The sequence below is a fragment of the Pelophylax lessonae genome (assembly GCF_965119305.1).
Source record: "Pelophylax lessonae genome assembly, chromosome: 11".
Classification (NCBI taxonomy): domain Eukaryota; kingdom Metazoa; phylum Chordata; class Amphibia; order Anura; family Ranidae; genus Pelophylax; species Pelophylax lessonae.
The window spans coordinates 39,301,660-39,325,952 of NC_138778.1; the positions used below are offsets into that span (position 1 = coordinate 39,301,660).

Below are 24,293 nucleotides of genomic sequence, written 5' to 3' on the forward strand. Positions count from 1 at the left end.
TGTTAGGCAGCATAATTTTTTCCACAGCTTCTCCAGACCCTTTCACGTCTGTCACATGTGTTCAGGGTGAACCTACTCTCATCTGTGAAAAGCACAGGGGGTCAGTGGCAGACCAGCCAATTTTGGTTTTTAATGGCAAATGCAAATCGAGCTCCACGGAGCCAAGCAGTGAGCACAGGGCCCACTAGAGGACTTCGGGCCTTCAGGCCCTCACCCTCATGAAGTCTGTTTCTGATTGTTTGGTCAGAGACATTCACACCACTGGCCTGCTGGAAGTCATTTTGTAGGACTCTGGCAGTGCTCATCCTGTTTCTCCTTGCACAAAGGAGCAGATACCGGTCCTGCTGATGGGTTAAGGCCCTTCTATAGCCCTGTCCCAGTTCTCTTAGAGTAACTGCCTGTCTCCTGGAATCTCCTCCCTGCTCTTAAATCTGTACTGGGAGATACAGCAAACCTTCTGGCAATGGTATGTATTGATGTGCCATCCTGGAGGAGTTGGACTGCCTGTGCAACCTCTATAGGGTCCAGGTATCTCATCATGCCAAAAGTAGTGACACTGACCCTAGCCAAATGCAAAACTAGTGAAAAAGTCCAAAAAATAAGTAGGGAAAAAAATGTCAGTGGCCTCCACCCGTAAAACCATTCCTGTTTTGGAGGTTGTCTCATAGTTGCCCATTTAGTGCACCTGTTGTTAATTTCAATAACACCAAAGCAACTGAACTGATGAACAACCCCCTCTGCTACTTAACTGACCAGATCAATATCCCAGGAGTGCATTTGGCATGATGCTATACTCTCAAGTTTCTTAAATTTTTTAAACAGTGTTTTCATGTGTGTATGTGTGTGTATATATATATATATAGGCGTGCGCCCAGGGTAGTGCTAACTGTGCCTTGGCACACCCTAACCACCCTGTGTGCTGCCAAATCCCCCAGCTTTTTTGGCATCCCCTGTCTCTGCCCTTTACTGCTGCCAGGCTGCTGCAGGAGATGTTTCTGGATGGATGAATGAATGAATACAGTGAGTGATCTGTACCGATCGCTCCAGAGTTCATTCTTAACTGAAGCATAGTAAACTAAGACTCAGTAAAGAGCGCTTCCCATTCGTCACTCATTCATAAAAAAATTGAAAACAAATTATTATTTTTTTTGTACTGTCACCAGTCAGGGTCCCTGGTTACCGCCACAGCCAATATATGATAATGCTGTACTGCACTGGTGACAGTGGGAAAAAAAATGAAAAATGTTTTTTTTTTAATTTCTTCATTTTCCTAAAAATTCTGACAAAAAAATTACAACTTCAAAAAACTCGCCATGCCCCTTACTAAATACCTTTTACTGTCTACTTTCCAAAAAGTGGTAATTTGGAGGGTATTTGTGCTGTCATGGTGTTTTCGGGCCTTAAGAAATGAAATAGGCCGTCAGTACATCAGAATTGATCAATTTTCAGATATATCCCATAGTTTGTAAATTCTATAACTTTCCTATAGACTAATAAATATACACTGATTTGGGTTATTTTCACCAAAGAAATGTAGCAGAAAACACTTTGACCTAAATTTATGAAATCTAACAAAGATTTTTTATTTTCAAAATTTTATAACAGAAACAAAGAAAAACACACTTATTTTTAAAATTCTAAGTCTTTTTTTTTTTTTTTAGTAAAAAGAATAAAAAAACAAATTATAAAAATATAGTTTGGGTACAGTGTTGCATGACTGCGCAATTGCATGGAAAGCTAAAATTGGCCTGGGCAGGAAGGGGGTAAAAATGCTATATATATATCGATATATAAGTCTATATATATCTATATCTATATCTATATATACTGTATGTAGCGCTACCCCCAAAGGAGCCGCTGATTTGTTTTGTGATTTCTCTTTACACCTGAAGATGACACACCCCATGCACCCAGCTCTTACTGACACACCTTGAGGTATTTCAAATGATTTATTAAGCCAAGAATAGCCTAAAGCAGGGGGTACTCAACCACTTGGAGAGTGAGGGCCAGTTAAGTGACTTGGTAACTGGCCACTGGCCAGGGGCTTGTCAGGGTCCGGACTGGCGGCCAAAGAAGACACTAAGGGTGGATCCTCTGTGTCAGTGAGGGAATGGCGTGGACCGTACCAGGGGACCGGTTCTAAGTTGCTACTGGTTTACACTAGAGCCCGCCGCAAGGCGGGATGGACTTGCTGCGGCGGTAGCAACCAGGTCGTATCCTCCGGTAACGGCTCAACCTCACGGACAGCTGATTCAGGCGTGGTACAGTAGGACAAGGCAAAGGCAGGGTCAGACGAAGCAGAAGGTCAAGGCAGGCGGCAAAGGTTCGTAGTCAGGGGCAACGGCAGAAGGTCTGATACACAGGCAGGGAAAATACACCAAACGCTTTCTCAGGGCACAAAGGCAACAAGATCCAGCAAGGACAGGAAGGGGAAGTGGGTTTTTATATGTTTAGAGTTGATTGGACCAGGCACCACTTAGTGGTGCACTGGCCCTTTAAATTTTAGAGCAGTGGCGCGCACGCGCCCTAGGGAGCGGCGCCGCGCGCGCCGGGAGGAAGACAGGACGGGAGCCGGCCGGTGGGTCAGTAGAGTCCGCGGGCGGGAACGTCCCGCCGCGCGGACCGTATCTTCTGTCAGATGCGGGGGAGCGGTGCTCACGGTCGGGGATGATGACCGCAGCGCCGCTACCCGCAGCATGCCTCGAGTGCTCCGGGGAAGCTGCAGGACCTGGAGCGCTCGGAGTGACAGGGCCACACTGATCTATGAGTTTTTATCGTCTCACAAACTGCAAATATAAAGAGGCCTAACTGTCTTGCGCCCCCTATAAGTCTGCTTTCACACTGATGCAGTGCAGTTTACCTTCACCGTGGGTGCAGTGCACCTGCGGCTTTCCTGTAGGTTAGCTGCACTGAGTTACAGTATAAACAGAAATTCTATTATTATCTTGCAGGTGTGGTGCACTTTCTCAAAGCGCACTAAAACAGGAGTTTTAGTGGGATTTCAAAAAGTGCACCAATCCCACAGGATATAATAGAAGTCTATGCCTCAGTGCAGCTAACCTGCAGGAAAGCTGCAGGTGCACTTCGCACACCTGCAAATCAGTGTGAGAGCAGCCTAAATACCCTATTTTAAAAGGGCTAATATACTCATTGCAAATGTGCAATGTATGTGATGTTTAATACACTGACCTTTTCCTCTTCCAGCTTCTACTGAAATCACTCTCCAGGCTGCTAGAAAGGGGGAGGAGCTGATGCTACAGAGGAAGCATTGGCTTATGCAACTCCTGCTTCCACTGCGGCTGTGTGCTTCCTCCCCTGCCAGCACCATGCGCTCTGATGCTCTGGGTTGGGGGGTTGGTAACCCGTTGAGAAGAAAAAAAGGCGCCACTCAGTGAGGCAAACGTAACGTATTTTAATGGCACACATCAAAACTTACATGAAGGCAGAAGTCTGTTGTCATCTCTCGGTGTCCTTCTGGATCCAGGTATACCCGTCGTTAAAGCTGCCAGCAGCCGGCGGATGACCCTGGAAAGGAACCCATTGGAAGGACTTGGTCAGAACGAGGCAGCGGTGAGCCGCATACCTCACTGGGGGCCGTACGAGTGTGATGACGTCAAATGGGCGGTTGATCATGATCTGGGCTTGCCGACCCGCCATCCCAGAGCATGGGCATGCGCTTCCCTTGTTTGAGGTTGTGAGCCACATTAGATGCGGGCCACAGGTTAAGCACCCCTGGCCTAAAGGAAGAGAGTATTAGCAAGTGTATTTATACAAACAATTAATAAGATAAGAATGGTACTCTGAGAGATATGGTTAAACACCTGCAGTATTCTGACTAACAGTAATAACAGAACTAGACTGCATTTATCTAGCAACAGTACATAAAGACAGTCCTAACATGCTATGACAGTCTGCTTTTAATCCTACTGGCTGTATTGTGCCGGATGAACTGCAGCCTATGTGCCTGTCTTTCTCTAGTCCAATCAATTTGCTGTGAACTTAACCAGGAGCATATTTGAGACCCTGAATCCTCAGTAGTCTCTATAACAGCATGGCTCAGACTGGAGATTATATAATGAACCTCACAAGACCAAAACCTTAATCTTAAAGTAAGGGATTGTTTATATTTTCTGAAATAAGAAACAAAATCGTATAAAGCGTACACGTGGGTCTAAATATTATGATATACATATTGCCATTTTGGATAGGGGACAGGTGGGTTAAGGCCTCTGTAAGATTTTAATTGATGTGCCTCCAGCAATGAGATTTCCTCTCACTTCCTGTTCAAGAATTTAGGGTAATTTTCTACAATGGGGCATAGATTGCAAGCTCAAGGGCTCTCACACTGATCCTTGCTTGCTTGACCTCGAGAGTCACAAGCTTTTAGCTACTGAAGTCTGTCAGTTCTGAACTCTCCAATCCATAATACTTGTTGTTACTGTGAGTTACTGGGTGCTGAGGTCAGGATTAGCATGACAACCCTGAGGATTTCAGTATACAACTGGGATTGTCTCATGGTTATACACGTATTCTCTTAATCTGAAAGCCAGTTTTCTGGTGGTCCTCCCTATATATTGGAGGCCACAGGGGCACTGGAGCATATAAATTACACCTTCTGAATCACAAGAGAGGTAGGACTAGCAGGGTTATAATGTGTTGATCTTTCTGAATGGACATCCACCAGGCTGGCGATGGAGTCCTGAGCAACTACCCGGCCTCTAGCTATCTGTTTTACAGCCTGGGTTGAAAAATAAGTAAATAAGCTTACTGGTTACTACAGGTAGCAAGACCTTTACCTTTAGCAAGGGATGCCTGGCAGAGATATTACCGGACTTGCCAGTAAAAATAGGACTCGTTGCCTGCACAGAGACTATCAGGCCTGCATTACCTGTTGCTAATATTATTAATAATAGAGGCCATCAGGGTGATATTAAATACCAATATTTCATGGTATCTTTACTTCCTTATCTGGAATTCTGCTACTAGAGAACTATTGAGCTGAGAACAAGTTTAGCATTGCTGTGTTTCCATGTGGCTGATCATTTGTATTCCAGCTCAGCAGCAAAGCAAAAGCTGTTTAAATGATTCTATTTTAGAACACCGCGCTTTCTTGCATATAAATAAAAGGATCTATTTTATGAAATCGCTGAAATCTTTAGACTTTGTTTTCAGAGCTCATTTCTCCAAGACAGACATGTGGTCTGTTTGTAACAAAAAACAAGTCTGTACTTAGTTAAGACGTGTCCCTGTATTCCTGTGTGTGTGTCCTTACAGGTGCTCAAACATGCATTTCTTTCCCCGTCAGTGTCTGCATAGTTTGAGTAAATGTGTTAGGCTTTTATCTGGCTCGTTAGTGAAACATCTGCAATTAGTAAGTGGAGGGTCGGACGGCTGACCTTATTTTTCACTCTTAATGAGTATTTTAATTTAACAAACGAGGTTCGATGTCAGCTGCCTGCCCCAAGGATGAGAGACTCTTCGGGATGTTGGGAAAGAATCCCTGAAGGACAGGAGAAGGAAATGTGTTGAGAGCGGATAATGTTGAGAAGTAAAAAGGCAAGAGAGATAGAGAAAAGGAGAGAGAGGACTAGGACAGTAAAAGAGCGGCCAAAAAAAGTAAAAGAAACAAGAACAGAAACAACACAAAAAAGTATGCAAAAAAAGGAAGAGTTTGCAAAAGGGGGAAAACTATATCACTGGGATACAGGAATTCTCTTTATTAAATAGAGTAAACATGAATATAAGCGCCTACCCATTTTGTGAAGCTCCTGTCGCTTTTTAAAAGAGCAAAAAGTGCAAGAGCATTTTTGTATCCCAGTTGTACCATCATCCTCCTTTTACAGATTTACATGCTATGTTGGTGTAGCACCCTCCTAGGTAGGTGCTAGTGAGAGAGTATAGTTTTTGGCTCTGTCTGCCTATCAGAGTAGCAGCAGGCAAATCTATATTGCTTTCTGCCTACCAGAGAGGAGGATCTGTGAGTTAGGTCTGCTCAGTGTGCTCAGTATGTGATTAATTGGGTCTAGAGAGTGTTTCACACTGGTCCAATAGGGAAGCATGTTGGACAGTGGGAGGAAACCTGACCAATGTATACAAAGGCTTTGATACAGTCCTGGTGATTGATAGAGACAGGCTGTCTCGGTGCATTCTGGGATACTGTAAAAAAGCCAGGAGCACATATGCTGCGGGGTCTTTGGCTGGTGAGCAGAGTCCTGAAGGGAGGGTGGCGGCTACCTCCTCCTCTGTAGCAGTGGTGCATGGCATCAGGAGGTCGTCCTTTGAGGGCCAAAAGAACGAAGCTGAACCCAGAGGTCCAGGAAAGCTGACTAAGGGGGAGACACTGGAGACCGTAGAAAAACAGTATCATGAGTACAGGGGATCGTGTCTAGGGGCCTGACCCGAGGCCCCCCCCCCCCCCCCCCGGAGTAGGATAGTCAGAGGACGGGTGTCAGTGGTTGAGAAAGAGGAAGCTAGGAGAGCGTCCTGAAGAGAATTTAGTTCATAAAGTCATCTGGATAGAGACTTAACACCAAAATTCACCTAAGTGGCAGGGTGAATCAACAGCCTGGCTGTATCAAGAATTAGAAGTCCTCCATCTTGTGAATAGGTAATTCGGAGTATCTCACTATTCCCTTCTCCCATCCCTATTTAAAATAAAACACCAAAAACAACTACATACTCCTGGACTGATCATTGACTGAGCCAAGAAGTAAAGTATTAAATTGTGAATGCCAGTATTGTTAACGGTAACCCAGGGGGACCCGGAAGTGTAATATCCAGCAGTCCTCAAGGGGGCAGTGCTACACTGGTAAAGAAAAAGGGCTGAAGAGCAACTGAAAGTCTGTTGATGCTGTTACTGTTCCTGGACTCCATCCTGTTAGCCTGCTGGATATGCCAAGATTGGAATCCCAACTAATGCACCTCCATCCTCAGAATGCTTCTACAGCTTAGGAGGATTGCTGGGACCTGCGGTCTGCCCTGAAGATACTAGTCCTGGATTCTGCCATCATGCAGGGCCATCTTACTAAATGGGCACGCTGGGAAGTTGCCTGGCCAGCGACCCAGCCCCAGCCAAGCATTAGTCATGATTTCCGTGTGCATTCTGCCGCCAAACTTAGCAGGTGGCAAGTGCCTGACGGCCCTGCGCTGCTGTCAGGCCACTTGGGCCATGGAGGGGGAGCCCACAACTGCAGGAATGCCTGTTCGCCTCCACGGGAACAGGCACACACAAGACAGTCGAGTCTGACTCCCATCCATGTGTGTGTTCACCGGACCCAGCCCCCGAATTTGGGAGCTGTTATTAGCCGGGCATTGCTGTACCAATAAATATCGCCTTATTGATAATTTGCATTTTTTTTCTTGTGGGTGATTGTGCAGGCGGGGCCCCAGTGCACTGCATTGCCCGGGGCCCTTTATTGTTCTTAAGATGGCACTGCTGTCATGGACTCTTTCCTATGCAGGTACGCAGGGACAGCCTCAAGTTTGAGTTAGGGATTCCTTTAGGAGAAGACCGTTGCCTTTGTTTAAATGTTATGCCACTTTATTTAGGTAAAGGTTTTAAAACTTTCCCTTTCCCTGGTCGGAAGTTAATCAAGGTGTGTAATGCAAGTAACTGGCACATATATCACATAGAAGAAAGAGGGAAGGGACAGAACGTACCTCTCACAAAAGAGACAGGACTTTATAGGAAGTGGTGTTGTCGCTAAGATGAGCACATACACATATATATATATATATATATATATATATATCATAAAAAAGGAAATTTTATTATATGAACAAGATTAAAAAGGTCAACAGTTTAGACATACAAACGTGTACAAATTCATAGCCCAATGGCTTCAACTGTTACACATTTACAGTACTTTCATAAATACATAAAGGTCCAGTGCATTTCATAGAACACTTTCTCTGCTTCTTTAGGGAACTTTAATATGTATCTACATTGTTGCGAAATGTGAGAATAGAAAAGCAAATTATACATAAAAAAAAATCATTAGCAATAAACACTTATTAATCATAAATAAGTGAATATCTGTGCTCACCAATTTTTCCACAGTCCACTGCTAAAACCTCCAGATGCACATGGTATAACCCAAGTCACATAATGACCAAATGGCCCCTGGTAGAATTACAGGGTCAGGTCTGATGGACACTGGATTATATATATGAGATTTAGGCGGACCAAAGTGTTGCCAAAAGCTAAAATGAAGAAATACTTCACTCAGTGAGTATATATATCAATGCTATTGAGCCGCTAATTACCTAGATCTACCTAATGAGCCAACACACATACATACATACATACATACATACATACATTCATACATACCACCTGAGACATAGATACACAAAATCACTAATCCAACCACATCCATATCCACATACAACCTAAACACCCACCAAACTTTAACTATATCCAATCATGCAAATAAACAAGTCCACAAACAGCTCACAATCCATTCACACCTCTCCCAAATCCCCATGTGTCCTAATTCTGCAACTAAACCTCCCCTCCACATGCAACTCCATTCCCCTACATACAACCCAACAGTACTCATACCGGTGTCCTCCCCTCACAGAACAATCTAGCATGTTGGCAAGAATAGCCAAATACATTAACATCCATCCAATAGGGTGTTCCTAGTGATATAGTAAACATTACTCCTCCATCTTGTATAGTCCCAAAAAACTCCCCTCCTGACCCCCCCCCCCAACACCCACAGATAGAAGTAGCTGTATAGACCCACAAAAATAGATAGCCAACCAACCGCCCACAACACCTATGGTATCCATGTAGTCTCATCCTTGCACTTCTCACCTTATATATTGCCGCTGCATGTGTAGCAAAAGAGGCCACTGGATCTACGTCCAGCTTGTGGTCCCGCCATCTCATTCATTTTATATGGTTCCACCAGACATGACGTGGCCCAACTATGTCATGTCTGCCACAGGCGGCGAGACTAGTGCGCATGTGCATGGTCCAACACGGCCCCAGAGGTAAATGGCACCATTACAAGCCGCATCCATTACGAGCCCACAACACCTATGGTATCCATGTAGTCTCATCCTTGCACTTCTCACCTTATATATTGCCGCTGCATGTGTAGCAAAAGAGGCCACTGGATCTACGTCCATCTTGTGGTCCCGCCATCTCATTCATTTTATATGGTTCCACCAGACATGATATGGCCCAACTATGTCATGTCTGCCGCAGGCGGCGAGACTAGTGCGCATGTGCATGGTCCAACACGGCCCCAGAGGTAAATGGCACCATTACAAGCCGCATCCATTACGAGCCCACAACACCTATGGTATCCATGTAGTCTCATCCTTGCACTTCTCACCTTATATATTGCCGCTGCATGTGTAGCAAAAGAGGCCACTGGAGCTACGTCTAGCTTGTGGTCCAGCCATCTCATTCATTTTATATGGTTCCACCGAACATGATGTGGCCCAACTATGTCATGTCTGCCGCAGGCGTCGAGACTAGTGCGCATGTGCGTGGTCCAACATGGCCCCAGAGGCAAATGGCACCATTACGAGCCGCATCCAGCCACGCACAGTGCCACCTCCAGTTGGAGACGGAGAGTGAACTCTCACCGAGTGCGGATGGCTGAGAAGATGTTAACGCTCTCCCATCCAGGCTGGGAGCCCGAATGCCCTTCACAATGACATGGTCACCAATACCTCAGGATAGTCCACTGCGTCCAAAGGTACAACAGATAAGCCATAAGACACATACATACATAATGAATAGTTCAATAATGTTTTACAAATAGTGACTACATATATAGTTTGTCTGTAAAGAAAAACAGCAATTTATAGCCTAGACATCCCATTCTAAGCATTCGACGACCCCAAAATCATGCTGAATTTTTTCAATATTATAAAAACTATTAAAAGGTCATCACTGTATATAACCCCGGAGGAGACATTGCCTTTATATTATAAATCCATTTTGCCTCGTGTTTAAGTATTTGTTTATCAAAATCACAATTTTTTCAAGAACAGAGAAATTACTTATGGATCATAACTGTGTCTTAATCCCACATGCTTTCCAATGGGCATGTACAAGAGCCCCACATCAATATAATATAGGTGATTCCGTATCCACCGCCCAAAGGTCCTTTTTGTTTTCCCAATATACAAACCTGATTCCAAAAAAGTTGGGACACTGTACAAATTGTGAATAAAAACAGAATGCAATGATGTGGAAGTTTAAAATTTAAATATTTTATTCAGAATACAACATAGATGACATATCAAATGTTTAAACTGAGAAAATGTATTTTGTACGTAAATTTTAAGGGAAAAATAAGTTGATTTTAAATTTCATGACATCAGAAAAGTTGGGACAAGACCATGTTTACCACTGTGTGGCATTCAATCTTCATTTTATAACAGTCTGCAAACATCTGGGGACTGAAGAGACAAGTTGCTCAAGTTTAGGAATAGGAATTTTGTCCCATTCTTGTTTAATGCAGGCTTCTAGTTACTCAACTGTCTTAGGTCTTCTTTGTCGCATCTTCCTCTTTATGATGCGCCAAATGTTTTCTATGGGTGAAAGATCTGGACTGCAGGCTGGCCATTTCAGTACCCGGATCCTTCTTCTACGCAGCCATGATGTTGTAATTGTTGCAGTATGTGGTCTGGTATTGTCATGTTGGAAAACGCAAGGTCTTCCCTGAAAGAGACGACATCTGGATAGGAGCATATGTTGTTCTAGAACTTGGATATACCTTTCAGCATTGATGGTGCCTTTCCAGATGTGTAAGCTGCCCATGCCACACGCACTCATGCAACTCCATACCATCAGAGATGCAGGCTTCCGAACTGAGCGCTGATAACAACTTGGGTTGTCCTTGTCCTCTTTAGTCCGGATGACACGGCGTCCCAGTTTTCCAAAAAGAACTTCAACAGAACAGTTTTCCACTTTGCCACAGACCATTTTAAATGATCCTTAGCCCATAGAAAACGCATGTGCTTCTGGATCATGTTTAGATATGGCTTCTTTTTTGGCCTATTGAGTTTTAGATGGCGACGGCGCATGGCACGGTGGATTGTGTTCACCAACAATGTTTTCTGGAAGTATTCCTGAGCCCATGTTGTTATTTCCATTACAGTAGCATTCCTATATGTGATGCAGTGCCGTCTAAGGGACCGAAGATCACAGGCATCCAGTATGGTTTTCTGGCCTTGACCCTTACACACAGAGATTGTTCCAGATTCTCTGAATCTTTGGATGATATTATGTATTGTATTATGTATTGTAGATGATGATAACTCCAAACTCCGAACTCCTTTCTGATATTGCTCCACTATTTTTCGCCGCAGCATTGGGGGAATTGGTGATCCTCTGCCCATCTTGACTTTTGAGAGACACTGCCACTCTGAGAGGCTCTTTTTTTACCCAATCATGTTGCCAATTGACCTAATAAGTTGCAAATTGGTCCTCCAGCTGTTCCTTATATGTACATTTAACTTTTACGGCCTCTTATTGCTACCTGTCCCAACTTTTCTGGAATGTGTAGCTCTTATGAAATCCATAATGAGCCAATATTTGGCATGACATTTCAAAATGTCTCACTTTCAACATTTGATATGTTATCTTTATTATATTTTGAATAAAATATAAGTTTATGAGATTTGTAAATTAGTCCATTCCTTTTTTACTCACAATTTGTACAGTGTCCCAACTTTTTTGGATTTGGGTTTGTAAAATGATCCACATATGCAAATAGCTATATAGACCACACCCTCTGTTTGACAATCTGGGTAAGATTTAGATCTAAAGATTCCTCCTCTGGGGAGTGGAAGTATATCCCCTTCTCTAACCAATGGGCACTGATCACATCCCTCGCACCTGTAGGTGCCTCCTCAGGGTCCCCCAAGGGAAGATAATGGCTATGAACCAAATTGTCTCTGACGGACTTGGCTCTGCGGAATACCAGCTCCGGGCGGTTATGTACATATTTTGAAATGGTATTATCATCCACCAGGAAATGCCAATTTCCAGTAAATTTTTCTCGAACTTGTTCCTGATGGGCACTAAATCTCGTGATCACTTTGGTAGTGTCAGTTTTCCTCCGGGTTTTAGGTGCAAAAATCTGGCATATATAGTCTACAGCTCAGGTCACTAAGCACATTGGGGTATAAAGATAAAGGTAAAAGAGTTAATACAGTGTCAAGACACACAAGTGATCACAAAGGATAATGAAGGTTTCTCTAGCAGCCTGTCGTAAGTGTGTACATGCGACAGTTGGGATAGCTTCTAGCAGGAGTAGTTGTTGTCGGCACTCTCTTCGTGAACGGGTCCGTCTCCCCAGTGGTGGCTGGTGCTCAAAATTCAAAAAGAAAAATTAGCGGCAGAAAACGCGGTAAAAAATTGAGTGACTTTGACGTCACACAAGTGTTAAAGGGGCCTTCAGTAATAAATATATAGTGCCAGGCCAGCAGCCTGCTTAGCAATGTACACAATATAAGACAGTGCAGGCCAGGCCAATTACATTGTACACAGGTAAAGTGCTATGCTAAGTTAGCATAGCAGTACTTTACCTGATGTACAATGTCATTGGCCTGGCCTGCACTGTCTTATATTGTGTACACTGTTAAGCAGGCTGCTGGCCTGGCACTATATATTTATTAATAGTAAATGGTTATGGCACACATCGGCCTGGCCTGATAGTCGTTTAATTTCCACATGCAGAGATATCATACAAAGAACTCAATTATAACCAGAAGTTACAATATGCTTATACTGTAGTAAACATTTTTATGTATGGTGAAGATTACAATGGTGAACATAAAGTTATTCACTAACATGTACTCACTAAGTTGTACACACAACAGATGAGCCCACACCAAAGACCTAATTCTGACCTCTGGCTCGCAGATGCTCACTCCTCCAGGATGTGTTTCTCCCATACACCAACTAGCAAAGCCATCTATTCCACTCTGCAAAAAGTTCACACACCGGGCCCACCGCTGGACGGACACGAGTCCGCAGTCCCGGACCCACAAACAGACAGGAGAGAGAGGCACCACCACTGAGTCTGGATGAGGCACTGACAGCATCACTTACCTGAGTGTCACTGCTGCCTGGCGTGCTGCTACTCTCTGCGGCGCTGCGACGGGACTCGGGAGTCGGCCAGTCGGGACTCTAGTCTGGAGAGTGGAGACGAGACGTCCTCTTCTCTTCTTTCTCCTCAAACACAACGCGCGCCGGCCCGCTGCCCCTCCTCTCTGACCGTCTGGTCTGACAGCGAGCGGGAAGGTGACGTGACGCCGGGACGGTGAGTGACTGACGCACGCACCGCCCCATGTGATGTCCCCATGAGGCTGGAGTCTGGACCAATCACAGCCAGGACAGCACTTGAGTGGGGAGTGTCGGGGCGCATTGCTCTGCGCCCCAATGACCCCCAGAAGCCTGCCAATCAGCGCCTCTGCGTGGCGCACGTGGGGTGAAAAACAACACCCCCCCCCATAGCCACCAGTAGGTCTGGCGCCCCTAGTGGGCTGAAAATGGTAATTTTTTTTATTTCTTTTTTTTCCTGCTACAGATTGGGGGGGGCGCCCTGCGCCCCCTATAAACCGGCCGCCACTGCGTCTCCCATAGCAATGGAAGCAGATTGGCACCGCAGAGGTCCCTAGCCTGTACTCAGATATGGAAGAGGAAGAGTTAAGTGAGTGCATGCATGCCAGTGTTACCTACATACCAGACTGAAATTTACGTAAATTAAAAAAAAAAACTATTTCTGCTGTGTTTTAACAGTCAATAAAAAAAAACTTAAAAAAACTGAATTTTCCTTATCAATTTAGGCCATTATGCATTCTGCTACCTATTTTTGGTAAAAAAAAATCCCAATAAGTGTATATTGATTGGTTTGCGCAAAAGTTATCACGTCTCTAATGCAATATTTTTATGGAATTTTTATTTATTTATTTATTTATTTTTACTAGTAATGGCGGCGATCAGCAATTTTTAGCGGGACTGCAGCATTTTGTGGCGGACAAATTGAACATCTAACTGACACTTTTGACACTTTTTTGGGGACCAGTGGCACTAATACACTAACCAGTGATAAAAACAAAATGCACTGTTACTGCACTAATGGCACTGGCAGTGAAGGTTTTAACAGCAGGGGCAATCAAAGGGTTAAATGTGCTCCTAGGGAGTACTTTCTAACTGTGTGGGAGATGCTTTGACTGGGGGAAGACAGAGACCTGTATTCCTACTTAGCAGAAACACAAGATCTCCATCTTTCCCTCTCACAGAATGATGATCTGCCTTGCTTGCAAGAGGGTTAACATCTGGGTGATCAAAGGGTTAAATGTGTCCCTAGGGGGTGCTTACTAACTTTTGAGGGGGTTGCACTGATTGGGGGAAGACAAAGATCTGGGTTCCCGGGTGGCAGGTGGACATCGGGTCCGCTGAACCTGCTAAATGACATCCCTACTAGGCAATCACGGCGTGATTGCACCGCCGAAGACGTGATCGCGCCATCCAGTGGCTATTGAACGAAACGACGTACAGGTACTTCGTTGCGCAAAAGAGCCACACTGCCGCAGTAAATACACTGCGGGTAGTCATCAAGTGGTTAAAATTGCGCACACTAGTGGAATGGCGCCAAACTTCAGTACTTAAAGCGGAGTTCCGGCCTCAAAATCGACACAATTGACGATTTTGTGCCATCCGCTTGCTGAGTGTAACCTGAAAAACAATTGATTTTTTTTTTTTTTTACTTACCTTGATTCAGAAAAAAATATACTCCCCTTTCTTCCACTTCCTCCCTCTGCGGCCGTGGCCCGCGCCGTCACTTCCTGTCCTGCAATGCGTCCTGGGAGCTCTTACTCATCACTCCCAGAAGGCAATGGGCAGAGACGTAGGCGGCCGGCCGCTCCTCTCATCGCGTTATTTGCAAAAAGGAAATGACGCGATGTTATGGAAACCAATCGCATAGTACTGCGCATGCGCGAAATTTCGCGACGCATTCTGCATACACAATGAGCTCAAACCAGGAAGAAGGGAAGACATCTATACACTGCAGCTTCGTATAACCCCAGCAAAGATGGCCGCGCTCAGCAAAGGATTTTAAAAGTAAGAATTTCTGATAAATCAAAATATATAAAACTATTAACTACGGGATTAACGAATATATTAAGGGCTAAGGATCACTATTTGGGCAGTATTTTTTATCAAAAAAACATTTCTGAGGCCGGAACTCCGCTTTAAAAATCTCCATGAGTGACACTTTAAAATGTTTTACAGGTTACATATTTAGAGTTACAGAGGAGGTCTAGTTCTAGAATTTATGCACTCATTCTAACATTTGCGGTGATACCTCACATGCAGGGCCGCTGATAGGGGGGACCACCAATCCTTCTGTAGGGGGCCTGGGCAAACAGGGGGGCCCCAACAGCACCTTGAATCAGTGCGGTTGGGCAGAGGGGTAATTACAGAATGAAGCCGTGTGTGGCTCTCTGCAGCAGCTGAAAGCCAGTTTCTCCCACTCCTGCCAGATTTCAGCTACTGCAGTGAGAGACACAGGGCATCATTCCTGTAATTGCTTCTCTGACACCGATCCGTCTTCCTGTTTTGCCTGCTTCTGATCCCCCCTCTCCCCGTGTGTCCCCCTTTCACTGTACCCCCCCAGCGCTGCAGGCTTCCCTGTGCTGTAAAAAAAATAATAAATTGTAAAAAAAAAAAAAAAAAAAAAGCAATTAAACATGGTAAAAAAAAATTCAGAGAGAAAGGAGAAAGTAAAAGTGAATACGTGGGAAAGAGAGAAAGGTAGCACATAAAAGAACAAGAGAAAGGAGAGGCAAAAAAGGAGATCGTTGGATGAGATAAAGAATGATAAATTGAGGTAAAAGCACAGAGGAAGGACAGTGAGGATGGCAGAGAAAGGATTATTATGCCTGGTTCATTGAGCCCCCCCTTTACTTTCAGCAATGTGTGCGCAGGGCACGAGAGGTGACTCCGAGCTGTGTTCACTATTACACAGGGATTAGAAGCTTAATGGCCAGCAGTTTTACAGGCTCTGTGGGGAGCAGCAGAATCAATAGCTAATCCAGTGCACTACCGAGCCCTTACACTGCCTGATACCAATACACTCTCTGCCAAAGAGGCCGACACATCGCCTGCACTGCCAGAGAGGCCAGAAAATGAAATATCTGTGCTGGCAGGATGCTATAACACATGAGCTATAATAATACTTAAAAGCTCTATATGTATATAAATAAACACAGGCCTCAGAGGCAGTCACAGTCTGACATACTCAGCCTTAAAAATGAACTCCAAGCAGATATTAAAAAAGGACAAATGAATACATTTACATATTTATTAAAGTAGGTAATCAGATCTGCTTCATAAAATCAGCTAATGTAAGTACCTGGATGTGACGGTACTCACCGTCACTGGGAGTGAAAGACAGATACTTAATGGTTTGGATTGCTTCAAGTTGGACAGTAATATTTGTCAGAAATATCTCTCAAGAAATATGAAGTTTTAATCCCACTTTACACTGTGAGACCTATAGCCTGTTGCCATGAAGTCTGACTCCTAAATAATCATAGCAATACGTAGATGTGTATTCCATGTACTTCAATGTAGGAGACGGACAGACTGTCATTGGCAGTCTTGTCCTATTGTCTGTTTTGAGGTGGGATGTGTATTGTGTTAAGTCTGCCTGTCTCATTTGAAAAATGTTAATGAGCCCACATTGTTCTGTCCAGATGGCTAGATAATTAGTTCAGGTTAATTCTGTTTCTGTATACAATTTCATCTGCATATGATAATGTAATCAGGCAACCCCTGATCTGTGTGTGGTAATAGGATCAGGAGGGGTGCGCCCATACAGCTAAAAGTGAATTTGGAAGGTCAGATATTGATGTTGAACAGGGAGACCGGGGTCACAGTTAGTGTTCAAATTCATCCTGAAGGTCTTCAGCTGGGTAGGGGTCAGGGGTCTGTTCAGTCTCCTTGAGTTCTCATACTCATCAAGCCATGTCTTTATGGAGCCCAACTGTGCACAAGGGCACAGTCACACTGGAACAGTAAGACCCCGTTCACACTGGGGCGACCCGACTTTCGGTGGCGACCTGTGAAGTCGCGTTGCACAGCTCGCACCGCGACCTCGGAGCGGCCGGCACGGACTTCATATCATTGAAGTCAATGCAGGTCGCTCCAGGTCGCCCCAAAGAAGCTCCGGACCCTTTTTCTAAGTCGGAACGACTTGTGTCGCTCCTATTTGAACGGGTCCGCAGCTTCCCTATGGCAGGTGACCAGGTCGCCTGACAGATCGCCCCAGTGTGAACGGGGTCTAAAAGGCCTTCCTTCCTTTTTCTGCTATTATCTAAAATGTTTCTGTGTGCTGTACATAGTTACATAGTTAGTGAGGTTGAAAAAAGACACCAGTCCATCCAGTTCAAAGGAGTGTGCATATAAGTGTAGCACTAATAGGGCCCGAAAACACCAGAACTCAGAAAGTTACTTCACCTTTAGGGACATTTTTTCACAAAGGCTTCCCATGCACTGCATGATGCACAGTGAAAATCTCTCCCTCTGTAGCCTCAATGGCTGAGCTCCGGGATTAAGAGATTGTGCCCTCCGCATGCATGGTCTTTGAACGGGCTGGCATGCTTGATCCTTTGGTGTTAGGAGCAGGCTTGTAATATCCTATCATTTAGACAGGACAGGTGGAAGATCGCCTAGTATAAGTTTTTCTGGACACACTGCGTATGGCCTACAGGTATGAAGTGACAGAAGAGAACTTTTATTTTAACATTTCTGAATTTGAATGAAATGCGTTGAGATGCTGCAGTGCAATATGTGGGGGCACATTGGATGCCTTCAGCTGTCATTGTGCTGTTGCTGGGGATGTCCCTGTGCCTTTAACCACTTCTGGACCGGAAGATTTTCCCCCTTAATGACCAGGCCATATTTTGCGATTCGGCACTGCGCTTTAACGGACAATTGCGCAGCCTTGCGACGCTGTACCCAAATAAAATTGATGCACTTTTTTGCCCACAAGTAGAGCTTTCTTTTGGTGGTATTTGATCGCCTGTGCAATTTTTATTTTTTGCGCTATATACAAAAAAATAGCGACAATTCTAAAAAAAAAAACAATATTTTTCACTTTCTGCTATATAACATTTCCCCCCAAAAAATGTAAAAATCTAATTTTTTTAACACTTTAGGCCAATTTTTTATCTGCTACATATTTTTGGTAAAAAAAAAAAACGCAGTAAGTGTATTTTGATTGGTTTGCGCAAAAGTTATTGCGTCTACAAACTAGGGGAAAGATTTATGTCATTTTTATTGTTTTTTTTTTACTAGTAATGGCGGCGCTCTGCGATTTTTAGCTGGACTGCGACATTGCAGGGGACAGATCGGGCCCCTAACTGTCAAATTTGACACTTTTGGGGGTACCAGTGACATTACTACAGTAATCAATGCTAAAAATATGCACTGTTACTGTAATAATGACACTGGCAGGGAAGGGGCTAACACAGTAAGTGATCAAGGAGTTAAATGTGTACCTAGGGGCATGTTTCTAACTGTAGGGGGGGGCGTGGCTTGTGAAATGATCACAGAGACCTGTGATCCTATATAGAAGGATCACAGGTGCTCTGTGATCATTGCAGGGAGAAGAACAGTCAACTGTGTTTACAACAGCTGCTCGTCCTTCTCTCTCAGCGGGGAACGATCGCGGGGTGTCAGGCGGCAATCGTAGCCGCCTGCCCCGTGCATCGGCCTCCCCGCTGCTGAGTGGGGGCAGGAGCTAGCCCACTAGCTGCGGGCGCGCGACTGACGTATACCTACGTCGGTTTGCGCAGGAGGGCTGCCCTGCCGCAGTATGACTGCGGCGGGCGGTCGGGAAGTGGTTAAGGAAGGGGTGGGCTCCCTCCAGGCAAATCTGCCCTTTATTTTTCCTCTGCTATATATGCTCCAGCTTGGAGATTCTTAACCACTTACCGCATACATCTACGTCGGTAAACTTTGCGGTAGTGTACCGGGATGATGCCTCTAGCATCCTTCCCGGTACCGTGGTTTAGAGCCGACGGTTGGCTTTCCGTCGGTACCGACCGATGCGGCTCGGGAGCCGCTCGATCGGTACCCGGGGGGGCGGGAGGGGACGTCCCCACCCCCTCCCGCCCCCTTCCGTGGCTTTGCCCGGGGCTCCCGTCCCACCGGGAGCCCCAAGCACCCAGCCGGCACGTCCGCCGGCTGTATGGAGTCCCGATGAATGCCGGAAACGGCATCGATCGGGTCTCCGATGACGTAACCCGGAGGCGGCGTCCATGACGTCACTTCCGGGTTACTGTGCTGCAAAAGGCGGCAAATTTGAAAAACGGCAGTTTTCGGCGTTTTGCATACAGGGAAGTGTAGTGGAGGGGTCTAGGGTCTTTTAGACCCTCGATCCCTCCATAAAGAGTACCTGTCACTACATATTGGTGTCACAAGGGATATTTACATTGCTTGTGACAGCAATAAAAGTGATCAGATTTTTTTTTTTTTTAAAACTTTAATAAAGTTAAAAAAATAAATAAAATAAATGGGAAAAAAAAAAAAATTAGCCGCCCCCGTCACCGTTAGCTCGCGCACAAAAAAAAACGTATACGGAAGTCGAGCCGCAAATGAAATCGCTGTTCAAACCACACATGTGAGGTATCGCCGCGATCGCCAGAGCGTGAGCAATAATTTAAAAAAAAGAGCTACACTCTAACTCAAAACTGGTAACCGTTAAATAAATTTAAAGCGTCGCAGATTGAGATCTCTATTGACTGTAGTTTGTCGCGATCCCACGGGGGGGCGCAATTTTAAACCGTAACATGTTGGGTATCTATTTACTCGGCGTGACATGTTCTTTCACAATATACAACAAAAATGGGCTAACTTTACTGTTTAGTATTTTTTAAAATTAGTGAAATGTGATTTTTCAAAAATTTTCCCAAAAAATGGCGCTTTAAATACCGCTGCGCAAATACCGCGTGATAAAAAATATTACAATGACCAACATTTTATTCTCCAGAGTCTTTGCTAAAAAAATATATATAATGTTTGGGGGTTCTAAGTAGTTTTCTAGGAAAAAAATACTGGTTTTAACGCGTGAACAAAAAGTGTCCGAAATAGGGCTGGGGCTTAAGTGGTTAAAGCGGTTGTATCCTCAAAAAAAAATAATTTTAGGTAATTTTTTTTTTTTTTGGGAGGCTTGCTTGTAAGTGTGGGTGGACATTTTCTATTGGTTGTGATGCCAGGCATACGTTGCTGGTGCCACTGTCTACAACCCATGCAACCCAGGAAAAGACAAGTTTATGTACAGAAACAGCGTTTTTTTTTTTTTTTTTTCTCCATTGCCCGTGTTCAAGTAATTGCGCACTAAACCATAAGCATCTGTTTCACCATGATTTAATAGAGAAGAACAAGAAAATGTTCTTGACACATTGCAGTATGTAATAAAATTAACTGTTTGCTGTCGTCCTTGTAAGCAGACAAGTCAGGTTTCCACACGGCTGAAGTCAATATGAATTATAGGCAAGATTACACCAGAGCTAAATTACGTGGCGATCAATGCCAATTTACAGATAGCGGCAATGCATTTCCTACATCTGTCATTATATTATTATTGAAACATTTCTCATTGTGCAACAATGTTAGCCACTCAAACTGGGTAAAATAGCATTTTTTTCCTTACATACAGCACATGGTGGGAATAATTGCGATTCATTAAGGGAAACTGAAACTCTTGATGTCAAATAGGGATGTGATATATAAATGATGCAAGGGATGTTCTCTGCAACACTTAAAGCCAAATTTGAGTCAGACAGCTAAATACATTGTTAAAAATTATACAGGGGAGCCATTTTGCCTGCCCATAGATTTTTAATTTTGCTCAATCATTCCTGTGAGATAAAAATGCCAGACTGGCAGTGACCTGACTTTTTTCTACTGTAGATCACAATGCAGTTAGGTCGCATTCTTCCCCCAGCTTATGACTGGACAGTGAAGGAGCAGCAGCAAAGTAATAAGACATCCCTCTGCTCATTCAACTTTTTCCCCCTTTAAGCTTTGTGCACTGATTGGCTCCTAGTTCTGCTCCTCGCTGCCCCAGTCTGCTGCTGCACATGAGATTATTTTTTTTAACAAAATTCCAAACGAACACTAATTAGTCTTTAAATGTCCCCTCCTCGCTCCTGCACCTATTCTGCCTAACCTGTGCAAAAAAAGTTGTGTATATTTACCTATTTATGGGCCGCTCTGGTCCGATCAATTGATTTGCAACTCCAGCTCCCCTTTTCCAGCCAGTGGCAGTGGCAACAACGGCTGGGCTATAGGAGACTATGAGTGATGTCATGGCTTCTGGAATTCTTAGCCGTCGTCTAGCGCTCCCTCCTCTCCCCTGCAGTGGCCACTCAGTAACACGGGGGATCACATGACTGGAATGCAAATAGGTAAGTATACATATCTGTTTTTTTACACAGGGTAGGCAGCATAATTAGCAGGAGGGGGGCATTATTTTAAGTTATTACTGTTAAATATAACCACATTGATCGTCATCTAAAGGGTAACTTCACTTTTGTGGGGAAAAAAATAGCAAATAAAGAATAAACAATATAGTGTATACAATTGCGACACAAATCATATTGTAATTGAATGTTATTAAAAATTGCAGTGATCTAATTTTCTGAAAATGTAATGCAATATGGCTACCTGGAGGTAGATGTTCTGTACAGAGGCGTAACTAGAACCTTTAGGGCCCCGGTGCAAGAAACCATGAAGGGCCCCCCCCGGATCCCTGGCTGTGGCCCTTACCTTCAAGCCTGGGGCTCTTCCTGTTGGTAGCTGAGACCCCTGGTCCCAATGATAGTACCGTACTATCTATAACTTCTTTGCTCGTTTTGTGTCTGGCAGGCCTGGGAGGCTGGTTTCTGGAAATAACACAGACGGAGACAGATGTATAGTGAAACCAAGCTCTCAGTTTATTATAGGCTCGTTGCGGCTTATATAGTAAAGATAAAGGCATATAATCATAGGTATAGGGCACTTGTTACGTTCTTATTGGTTAAACAGCTTCAGGAGACAAAAGGTCACCTTGGGGAGTAATACCATATAAGACATATATCGTGTGACTAGAATCACCTGACACAGCCTTATCGCGAACTGCAGAAACTTTCCATGGTACGTAGACACTTTTCATATCTTGTGTAACTAAGGTCACATACACACACAAACACACAGCTTATAAGACATTAATGCATACAAAATGGGGTAGGGACATACAAAATGGAGGACACATAGAATTTGATATCTCCCCATCTCCCACAATCCCCTCTTAAAATCATTAACCCTTAATTGATTTTCCCTTGTCACCCTGTATATCATTGGAATATATAATTCTTAGGGATATTATCAGGAGTCCTAAACCTCCTAGGAATATAGTACCACGATTGGCAGATTAATTTTCTATATCCCTGCTGCTTGAAAGACCAGATCATATATCATCCTTTAAACAATAAGGTTCTTTTTTTCTTTCTGTTTATACCTCTTAATGTACTCAGTATATTCTTTAGGGTTATTAGTCGAGGAGGTCTGGTAGCCTGGGACTTGGTGGGATAGCATAGAGACATTTTTCACCTTTGGTCGGGAAACTCTAACAATAATACACATTACGAGTTTGAAGCATGCATATAGGAATAATAAAAAAAGCAAAACCATTACAACAGTCATAGCGATATTTTTCAACCATGAGGATATTCCTCCAAATTCAAAATTCCCACTACCAAAAGGACTCCATGTCTTAGCAATATTCCTAGCTTCCTGTTGCAACTTGTCTACTTCTTTCCGGTGCTGTGCAATAATATCATAATAATCGGGTATCTCAACAGATGTATTGTGTATCCATGTGCAACATTCATAATCCTCCGTAACTTCACATAACCCAGTAAGAGCAGCACTCATGCTTTCTATGGCTAGGTCATGGAGCTCAAGTTGTTTCTTAATTGCCCTCACTTCTATATTTAATTTGGTAATGTCCCCTGAGTTCTTATCTAGGATGTCATCGAGAATTTTAGAGTAATTATTCAACCTTTTCATCATGTCTATTCCCCATCCGGTCCATGAGGGGAACCAGGCCCATACCATATCCTTCTCAAGGAATAATTCCCTTTTATTGCGGTGTTTGAGGGGGTACCTAGGATACATACTAGCTTCTAGGAGATGTCCTCCTTTGTTGTCTCCCACTACACCCATGATGGGAACTAGGGATGCGAGGTAACACCACCCTTGGGGTTCAATGGGGATCCAAGGGTGACAAATCTTTCCACAACAAATATAAGTACTGTTTCCCAAAGCCAGGGGACGTTTGTGAAGTAGTGCCATTAATTGATCATCATAACTGGACCAAGCTAAATTTGACAACAACTGTCCTACTGGGGAAGAGGAAGTGGAACTGGAGTTAAGAAAGTTCATTAGAGTGGCGTTTAGGGCTGGTTCTGAGGTGTGCCAGAAGGAGCTGTCCATCGAGGTCATTGAGAAATTAATCTTAGTTTGCCGGCACACTTCAGCTCCCTTGGTGGAGTTTCCCAACCTAAAACACCAGTCTGGGGAATGACTCCTACCAATAATTTGGAAAGTGAGGGTATCATTTGAGAGTGTTCTCGTGACATTGGTGAGGACAACAGGAGGTGTACCATTTAGGAAAGGGGTGAAGTTTAAAGGTATCGCTATTAGGGGGATTCTAGCGGTGCTAGGATGGAGTTTACTACATATCCAACATTTTTCATATCCGGACTTCTGGGCATATGCATATTTAAATTGCAACAATGACATTTTATCTGTAAGACTTTTTGAGCTTTCATCTCTCTTTTGTCTGTTATGTGCATTACTCTGTGTTGGGGTGTTGGAAGCTCTGCAAATGGCCTGTAGCCCTACCAGGTCTTCTGAATGATAAATACAGTTAGTGGTAACCCATACTACAGAGAAGACTGAAAATGATACGAGTCCTATAAGTAGCCAAAGTTTTCCAGAATCTGGTGCTATTAGGAATGTCATTTTTCTACAGGGTCAGGGCCGCCTGCCTCTGAAAAACCCCCTTTTCTTGACTATCCTGTTCGAGGTCAGAGTCGTCCACTCCCGTTAGTACCTCTCTTGCTTCTGGACCTTCCTGTTCAAGGTCAGGGCCGTCCGCCCCCGTTAGTACCTCTCTTGGGTCTGGATCTGGACTTGCTTCTGGGGGTGGAGCCTCCTTTACCAATTTCACTCGAGTAGCATGGATCCAGGCTTGTTGGTT

General features: G+C 44.1%; 1 protein-coding gene across 1 annotated transcript; it reads right to left on the reverse strand.

Annotated features, from left to right (window-relative positions):
- Positions 1-4,606: 4,606 nt before the first annotated feature.
- LOC309567349 (uncharacterized protein) lies at positions 4,607-24,055 on the reverse strand (the record flags this gene model as incomplete). The annotated part of the gene is made up of 2 exons (XM_082272764.1): positions 4,607-4,738; positions 22,640-24,055. 2 exons carry the CDS (start codon positions 24,053-24,055, stop codon positions 4,607-4,609), a joined length of 1,548 nt encoding a protein of 515 aa, XP_082128890.1.
- Between the last annotated feature and the right edge of the window lie 238 nt (positions 24,056-24,293).